Source organism: Trachemys scripta, chromosome 8, assembly GCF_013100865.1.
Source record: "Trachemys scripta elegans isolate TJP31775 chromosome 8, CAS_Tse_1.0, whole genome shotgun sequence".
Taxonomy (NCBI): Eukaryota; Metazoa; Chordata; order Testudines; family Emydidae; genus Trachemys; species Trachemys scripta.
In genome coordinates this window covers 79,815,905-79,825,543 of record NC_048305.1, presented here as the reverse complement: position 1 = coordinate 79,825,543, position 9,639 = coordinate 79,815,905, and the positions used below count along the sequence as shown (strand labels likewise).

At 41.7% G+C, this 9,639-nt stretch overlaps 1 protein-coding gene across 1 annotated transcript; it reads left to right on the top strand.

Moving 5' to 3' along the window:
- Positions 1–504: 504 nt before the first annotated feature.
- CCN1 (cellular communication network factor 1) lies at positions 505–3,296 on the top strand. The gene is made up of 5 exons (XM_034779904.1): positions 505–833; positions 1,128–1,341; positions 1,686–2,033; positions 2,192–2,394; positions 2,506–3,296. The coding sequence occupies exons 1-5, from the start codon at positions 771–773 to the stop codon at positions 2,803–2,805; spliced, it is 1,128 nt and encodes a 375-aa protein (XP_034635795.1). The 5' UTR covers positions 505–770; the 3' UTR covers positions 2,806–3,296.
- The last annotated feature ends 6,343 nt before the right edge of the window (positions 3,297–9,639 follow it).

Below are 9,639 nucleotides of genomic sequence, written 5' to 3'. Positions count from 1 at the left end.
CCCTCACTCACACACTGGATCAAAGTTTTTTGGCTTTGATAGGAAGGTGCATAATTTCAGCAACAGATTTGTGCTGCTTTTCCGGACCACCTCCCCCCCCCCCAATATTTCAGAGTGACATTCAGTCGTACATAACTTACTTAATAAACACACAGGGAGGATCTACGTATAGCGTTTCCCAGCCTGAAAACTGTGAACTTTTTTTAAAAAAAGAACCTCCTAAAATGCATTTCCCACATGATCATAAAAGATCCTTAAAGGGAGGATTATTTAAATTATCATTTCAAGTTTGAGGATTGGGCGAAGGGGAGGGTAGAACTTTATTGAGACCAAAAAAAAAAAAAAAAGGTGCAACTTAGACAGGGAGGAGCTTGGACGCAAACCGCGCCAAGAAACATTCCTGAGATGCTTTGGAATTCTGGATGCTTTAGCATTCTGGAACGCTCAACGTCAGTGCAGCTGCAACACGCGGCGGCATCAGCACTGTATATAAGGAGTGGCTCCCTCGCTGCCTCCTCAGACTGCAAAGGGACCCCGAGAAGCGGAGGATCCAGGCAGCAGCCCTGTTATCCCTCTTGCTCTTCTCAGAAAAGAAGAAAACGTAGCAGCACACGCTTTCACAGCCCTTCAGGATTTAGACTCATCTCTCTACAGGCACAAGAAGAGATCCACTCAGCCTGTAAAGCCGCAGGGAAAGTTTTAGGCTCTCTCTCTACTCTAGTTTGTTATTTTATTTTAGCTATAGTAGGAAAACAGTTCCTTCGCTAACAATGAGCTACCAAACCACCAGTTATTTCTTTCTGGCTGTTGCCTTCGTCCACTTATTCAGGCTGGTAAGTTGGCGTTTGCATGTAACTTTGTTTGGGACCGTAGGGTTTCGAATTTTTTTTTTTTTAAAGCTGTTTGCCATTTTTTGGTCACTTACCTGCCGCGAAATATACCCCCAGAAAGTCGATCGCCTGGGTGTATGTGTTGTGAAGGCATAAACTGGGAGCATCGCTAACTCCTAGGTGTGGACGAGCGCTGCTGTCCGTACTGTGGGTTGTTGTAAATCTCGGGTTTGTGTCTCTATGCATGGGCCATTTAGCACTTACACTCATCGGCTTTTAATGTGCTTCGTTCCCTAGGCGCTTTCCGCCTGCCCGGCCGCCTGCCAGTGCCCTCTGGAGGTGCCCAAATGTGCCCCGGGAGTCGGTCTAGTTCTGGACGGCTGCGGCTGCTGTAAAGTCTGCGCTAAACAACTCAACGAGGACTGCAGTAAGACCCAGCCTTGTGATCACACCAAGGGGCTGGAATGCAATTTCGGCGCCAGTACCACGGCTCAGAAGGGGATCTGCAGAGGTAAGAGGCGTGTGGTTTGGCTCCTTTAAAAATAATAATAGTCCCCATAGTGCCCAAGTTTAGTAATTTTGAGTCCATGTATGGTTATGCTTTGTTGTTGGTAGCTTGGCAGAAAGGCACATGACTTCAGCAGTCTGGAATGCAATTCAGTATGTCTGGGCTCCGCTAAAAGCGCATAAGGAAAAGTGATTCCTGACTAACTTATTGTTCTAGCCTCGAGTCTCTAGGGGATTGTAGGGAACTTTACCATAACTCGAATTTAACCGAGCAGCAAATATGCATGCGTTTAAAACAGCGGGTCTCACCTCTAACTCCCTCCTTTCTCTCTTTATTAATCTCTGCAGCGCAATCCGAGGGGAGACCCTGTGAATATAACTCAAAAATCTACCAGAATGGTGAAAGTTTCCAGCCCAATTGTAAACACCAGTGCACATGCATAGATGGAGCTGTGGGCTGCATCCCACTCTGCCCACAAGAACTCTCTCTCCCGAACCTGGGCTGTGCCAACCCAAGGCTGGTTAAAGTCCCTGGCCAGTGCTGTGAAGAATGGGTCTGTGATGAGACCAAAGATGCTCCTGAGGAGTTGGAAGGTTTCTTCAACAAAGAATTTGGTCTGGATGCTTCTGAAGGTGAATTAACCAGGAACAACGAGCTGATTGCCATTGTGAAAGGAGGACTGAAAACGCTACCTGGTGAGTAAGGCTATTGTGCATATTAGTAACGCTCTGTATTGGGAGGGGATACTTTAAATACAATGGGTATAGTGCTTTTCTGTATTCCTTATTGAGAAGAGGCACCAAGATATGAGAGAAACTTTATGCCAAGTTTTTCTTCTTTTCCTCCCTTCTAGTCTTTGGATCCGAGCCATACAGCCGATCTTTTGAGAGTCTCAAATGCATCGTGCAGACAACTTCATGGTCCCAGTGTTCAAAGACTTGTGGAACTGGCATCTCTACCAGAGTCACCAACGATAATCCCGACTGTAGACTAGTCAAAGAGACCAGGATATGTGAAGTGCGGCCATGTGAACAGACCAGTTATGGTTCCCTAAAGGTAAATATAGATTTCTGTGATAGCCCCCTTTTTCCCCCAGATGGGTCTGGGTTGAAGGTGGATGTTACAAAGAAATCTTTTGCTAATAACATTGTTACCTCTTCCATACAGAAGGGAAAGAAATGCACCAAGACCAAGAAGTCACAAGCCCCAATGAAGTTTACTTATGCTGGCTGTTCCAGTGTGAAGAAGTATCGCCCCAAATACTGTGGCTCCTGTGTGGATGGAAGATGCTGTACCCCCCACCAGACCAGGACCGTCAAGATCAGGTTCCGTTGTGATGATGGAGAAACTTTCACTAAGAATGTAATGATGATCCAGTCTTGCAAATGCAACTACAACTGTCCACATGCAAATGAAGCTTACCCATATTACAGACTGTTCAATGACATTCACAAATTTAGGGACTAAATTGTGATGGGGGTGGGGAGTTATCAGAATTTTGAAGTAACAAGCAATGGAGAAAAGAACTCTGTGGAAATGGTGCCTTGCCCATTTGAGGGCAACATTGAGATACTACTACAAGAGCACCCTGTGCAACTGGACACTAATGCAACAGAGATTTAAGTATACTTAAAGCTTCATAGTACTGGAGCAACTTTATTGCTTCTTTTTGGAGCACCTTACCTTAATCATGTGCTGTTTTCTGTTTGTAACTGATCAGATAAATGTTTGTTCTGGTTATGAAAACTTTAAACTTTTCTAAACTCTTCAGTTTTAACACTATTGTTTTTTTTTAATTTTTTTTTCCAAACATGAGTTGGAAGATACATTCCTTCCTGAGGTGGGCACTTTAGAGTACTCACTGGTGGCAGCTATTATGTACCAATTATAGTTTAACTGCAAACAGAAATCAGTTGTTTTAAAGCTGAGTATTTTATTTATCAAAATGTAGCCTTTTGTTTTTGTTTTTTTAACCCCCCTTCCCCCCCCCCCCCCCCGTAATACTGGAATAAGTTGTAAATGATTTTAATTTTATATTCAATGAATTAAAAGAATTTATTTATGGATTTAATCATTTAATAAAGAAATATTTACCTAAATGTACTCTTAGTAGAAAATTTTGACAGGTAATAGACAATTTGGCTAAATGTGGAAGCTTTCTGTAGTAGAAGCTTGAACTTCTACAAACTCAGTTCCTCTGAAACCTAAAACAAGCTCTACCTTGGAACTAATGATGACTGATAGACTTTATTAGTTTAGGGGGGAAAAATTAAAAATTGCTCTACCCAAAGTTCAGTCCCCTATTCCCTAAAACAGATGAAAACAACTTAGTATGTTTAAGATCAAATCTCTAAAATAGAGATTGCTTTGTTAATTAGTGTGAAAATATTCAAATTATCCTGAAATTTGCAATAGAGTGAGTTTAATTAGAATGCATACATGCACCACAATGTTGAATGGTGGGTTTGAAGAGTTAGTCCAGGCTCACGTTACTTTGTATAGTTGCTTCTTGAAAATTAATACATTTATGTGGAAAAAGAATGTTTCCTAGGAGGTAGTTTGTTTTCACTTAATTCAAACTAAATGAGCTTGAAGCAATGACTTGTGTTAATCCTAATAACCCAGTGATTAAAAGTAAACATGCTGTTAACAGGAGAAGAATGTGAAGAATTTCAAGTACTTTTCCAATAGAGAGTTAAGGCCAGCCTCTCTCCCTTTCCCTTCCTCTCCCTTTTTAAATATAATTAAACTTTATATTTTGTAGATGTGAATTAAGTTTGACTATCAGCATGGTCAAAGGGTAGATGACTAGGATATGTGAAGAAAAACACTTTTTTTACTAAGGCTATAAGAAACTGAGGAAGCCAGCATCAATGTTTGTACTAATGCTGGCTGCTACAAAGCTACGCTATAGACAGGACTGACAATAAAACTATGATAGCGTAGATTTCTCTGTTATTTCTACCCTCTTGTCATCAATACGGCCCTCTAGCAACATAGTTCACTATACTCTTAAGAAAGTAAATTATTTGCAAGAAGCAGATGTGTGTGTTTGTGTTTCCACTCTCATAGAATATGGTAACAGTGAGTGCCACCAGAAAAGACAGATCAGTAGTCTGGTGTTATAGTTTAGGTTTGAGTTAACTTCCATTAAGGTTAGACATAAATACTACCACCAAATAAATGGCCAAAGGTTTCAGAACTTCATTGTTTGGCAGCTAATACCTCACCTGAAAAATTATAACCTGGTATTTTCTGCTCAGTCAGGTTTCCCCCCTCAAGGCATTAAAAACTTAAGCTTGTTTTGGAATTTAACAGCTGGCCCCCCGTCTTACCTATACCTAAACTTGTCTGTATAATATTTGTTGACAGAAAAAGTATGAAATTCAGTGAGGCACTTTTGTCAGGCTTCCATTCAAATCTAGCAACAAAGAGTGTATACATCAGGATGTAGATTGTACATAGCTCATGCCTGGGGTATTGCCAACAAACTAACTCTTGCTGAGAGTTCACCATTTGTATGGGCTGGTTTATTGGATAGAGGGAATGAAAAGGGCATATCCCCATCAGACATGTACACAGTAGCTGTATTTTCATTCCTAGCCACTCCCACCTTTAGTATATGGCGTTACCTTTAGTTTATTGTATTTTATTCAATATATTAAAAGTTAACCAGAGTGAATTAGTGCCCTTTTTAAAAAATACCCATAATGGCACTTCCAACTCTAATAAAGCAGAGTAGTAGTTATGCCCCAGCAAGAACGACATGCTCTTGGCCTTTAATAATTTACAAGTTATGGGCCTAATCCTGTGAGCCTTACTAAGAGCAAGGAGTAAGGGTTGCAGAAGCAGAATGGGAAGCAAGATATACTAAATGGAATTATCCTGTTAAAAAGAGAAGGTGAAATTCTGGCCCCACTGAAGTCAATGGCAAATCTCCCAGGGTCAAAATTTCATACAGAGAGTGTGTGTGTGTAGAACAGGGATAAGTAATAACAGAATTAACTATATTCCACACAGGTGTGAAATGGAAATAGCAGAGAAATAAAAATATTAAACCCCACCACGTTTGATATTGTAAATTTCACCTCCCGCTTATTTTTCATCTGCAGCTTCTACAAAACTCTCCATCCCTTCAATTGCCCCAACAGAAAACCATGCACTTTGTATATAAAAAACAGGAAACAGTATACTCATGGAGTTCCTTCAAGATGTAAATGGCAGGGGTTACAACTAAATTCTGAACACATTATTATAATTTTATTTATTGAGCAAAAGCAAAAGAAAGCACTGAAATCCCCCTTCAAGATATATTATTCCTTTCCTGTTAGAGGGATACTAAAGCAGATCTATGGCCTTACTTTTATTGGTACTGGGGACCTTGCGCCATTCACACCAAAGGGAGCTGTGGATGCTCAACACTTCTGAAAAACAGGACATTAAATATTTCACACACACCCCAAATACAAAACCAAACCATCCTATACAAAGCGGAGCTTCCTATAACCAGGGCCAGATTCCATGTACTTCAGTAAAGACTTTGATATGCCAATCTATTCACCTGGAAAGAACTCATTACCATAATGAGCACCAGTATGCAACCAAAAGAGTGAAGGAATCCAATATTCTAGCTATTATTCTATGTGCTTGTAAGTATCCAGGCTGTATTTTAATACCCCCACCCAACCTGAGCAACAAAATGAAGTTATTTAAGTTCCCTTATTTGATGCCTGATTTGGGGAGGGGGCAGAGAGAGAACAAGCAATACTAGCCAGGAAGTTGAATTAAAGAATTGTATTCAACCATCTCTGTTGGAATGCCTCTAAAATTCTATCACAGACTAGCTGATAAGGAGCAGATGTATGTAGATGTTCACTTCAATCATTAGCCGCCTGCACAAAACCGATCAATTCCCTGATCACCTTTATTTCCATGGAGCAGCTTCAGAAACAGGACCATAGCAATGCAATCCCATAGTGGTGGGTCAGTGGCCCTAACAGCACTTGTTACTAAGGTTGCCTGGCACTCCCCATTATAAGACCCTGTTTTCAGTTGCTTATAACTTTGCTAAAGTTTAAATGTTGGGGCTGAAATTTTCCATGCTGGGAATCTGTTTCAGGTAGGTTTTTTTTTTTTTTTTTTTTTTTTTTTTTGGTGGGGTTTTCTTTTTGTGTGGTGGGGAACTTTAGCCAAAACACATAATCCATTTCTGAGAACAAGACTATGGAAAAATATATTGTTTTGCCCATGTTAAAAAAATAATCTGGTGGCCTTCTTTGATAATCTATAAGCAAACCCGTACCTTGGAGAAGGGACTTGACATTTGAGAGAGGGATGTGTCTTTTGCTGTTCCTGTGAAAATCTTCCCACATTAAGTGAAGTTATGTGCATTTGAAAAATTGCACTATGCATATGCGCACAGAGACAAGATTTTAGCAGCCAAATTCCCCAAATATTTTGTTCACACAGGGCATGCTCCAGCCTGGGGCTGAGCAGGACTTTACCTGTAATTACAACTCTGGGCTGCTGCAGGTTTTTCTGGGTCCAGACACTTGAACTAAGAGCAGGGAGCCTCTCTCTCCTGTGCTCTCAAGGACCTTCCTGCTGGGCCCAGGCAGAGTGGAGGAGGAAGCTGTTTCAGTCAAATGTAGAGGTAGCAAGAGTCAAACCTGTTGGATGGTGGGGAGAGTAGATTGGGACAAAGAGAATGGGGACAATACAGAACCTGAGATTGGGAGTTGGGATGGGCAGTGACTGGGAATGCCTGGGCCAGGAGACTAGGCGAGGAGTTGGGGGACACAGTGGTATTGCGATGGGGAGTTTGGAGAGGTGAGACTTGGACTTGGTGGGCAAGCAAACTGGAACAAAGATGAAAAGCCTGAGAAGTAGAGACTGGGACAGCCTAGGTAAGGAAAATGGGACTGGGATGAGGAACCAGAAGTGGGGAAGAGACAGGGTTGGGTTGGAGGGAAACATAGGAGTCTGTGGCCATTGAAACCCACTCCTCTGAAGAGCCTGAAATGGAACCTAAGATTTCTCAGGCCTACACCCACAAAGGCACTTAGGCATTCCAACCTAGAAAATCACAGGAACACTGCAATTCAGAAACCTGAGTTAGGCTCCCTATACAATTAATGGGGAGAGAGAGGTGCCTAGGAATGCAATCTACGAAAGCCAGCATGCTAGGCAGGGAGCTGCCTAAACTAGCCAATAGGAGACCCTGATGACAAGGGTGTGTCTTAAGCCTCACCCCTTTCATGGAGATGGGCAATAAATCCAGCTGCAGAAAAGCACCTAGCTGTGCTACCTATCCATGAATAGGAATCTGCTGCTTGGAGTCAAGTTTCGGCACTTAAGTATTTCTTGTAGTAATTAATTTGCTGCCTGCCTTGCACCACATAAAATATCTGGAGAAGCTGGTGCTGCTACTGTACACTTCATAGCTGTTAGCCCAGTGGTTAGGCACTTGCCTGGGATGTGGGAGACCAAGTTTCAATTACCCATCTCTGCAGGAGGGGGAGAAAGGATTGCAACAGGGGGTCTCAACGTCTCAGGAGAATGCTCTAACCACTGGGCTATCAGATATTCTGATGGGAGGGGCTCCCTCAGTCTCTCCTATTGAAGCTGTTCCATTGTGGATAAAGTCATTGGAGCAGGGGGACTGGACCCAGGATCTCCCATCTCTAAGGGGGTGCCCTAACTACAGGACTGTAGAGTCATTTCTCTCTGACCCAATGACTGTTCCATTGTGGATAGAACACTTAGTCATTGGGCCAGAGAAAGAGCGCCTGAGAATTACTGCATAGTCCAGTGTGTAGAGCACTCTCCTTGGAATGGTGGATCCCATTACAATCCTTTCTCCCCCCGGCGGAGAATTAATTGTGGATTAACACAGCTCAAAACTTGTCTCTGTAAATGAAAACTTGACAGAATTTACATCTGTCATAGGAGCTGGATATTGAGAGGGCCAGCTATGGCCTGTAGGGTGGGAGTTTGAGATCCCTGCCTCGACAAAACAGTTGAGAGTGTTGTTAGCTGAGGTGTATTAGAGTTTGACTTGTTCCGCCCATGTGCTGAACCCACTGGCCATGATCCAGCAGAGCACTTAAGAACATGCTTAAGTTTAAGCACATGAGTAGTCCCACTGACTTAAAAGGGTGTATGCGTGTGCCTGAAGTTAAGTACATGCTTAAATGCTCAGCACCTTGTAGAATAAAACCCTTTGGGTGGAGCTAATGTTTGCTCTGCATCAAGTCTGCATTTAGTACTGGCATGTCACAACTCTTCACCTTTATTCATGTTTTCACTTATTAAATGTTCAGCATCCCCATAAAAGGATGAAATGTAAAGAGATCATGAGGGAAACAACACATGGCTAACTTTGAACACACCAGCCAAGTACATTGCCACAGGTGTGGAACTCATGAACAGAGAAAGCAAGTGAAGCTGTAATGACAGGTTGGTATCTATAATATATTAATCTCAAGAGGCACTGGTTCTGGGGTTAAGTCTCTAACTGATAAATTATTGCAAGAATTAAACATCCAGGTACATCTACAAAGACCATAAAAAAGCAAATGCAAAAAACAGGGATAGATAGTGTCTGGAATATGATGATGAACTGAGATTACTATAAAGAGATGAGCCTTTTATATGCACAACTTCAATATATATACATATACATGTATGTATGTATGAATGAATGTATGTAACTTCATCCACAACTGAAATGTGCTATGTTTTTATGTTTTTTAGGTGGAGATGAAGGACAGTTTCTCTAATTCATATTGTAGGAGAATTTTTTAAGGTAGCCACATGTCATTACCCAGAATGGAATACAGCTAGGTGATAAATGTTAACTTATCTTTTTGTGAAGAGCACAATGGGATTTTTAATTACACGTGCACAGGTATTCCATTTTAAATCTCATCTCAAAACGCCAGCAGCTCCTTCTAGCACTATGTTGGGGACACTGGCTCTATACAAGATTAGAAGCAAACCATGAAACCTACAGAGTCAGAGAAACCACTTGCTCCAAAACATGTGATTTCCTTGGAGATCTCACGCTCCAAGTACTGACTAAGTCTGACCCAATTAGCTTATGAAAACTGACAATTACCGATTGAGATGGTCTGGCTGGAAAACCAAGACATATGTTAATAAGAATTTAAGATAGAAAAACAATTTCTTCTACAACTCTGCCTTCCCTGCCCCCTTCTGCTCTCAGGATATACTGGAGCAATCCCATTAAAGCCAACAGGGCTGCATGGATGAAGGTGGGAGCAGAAATTGGCATGAAGC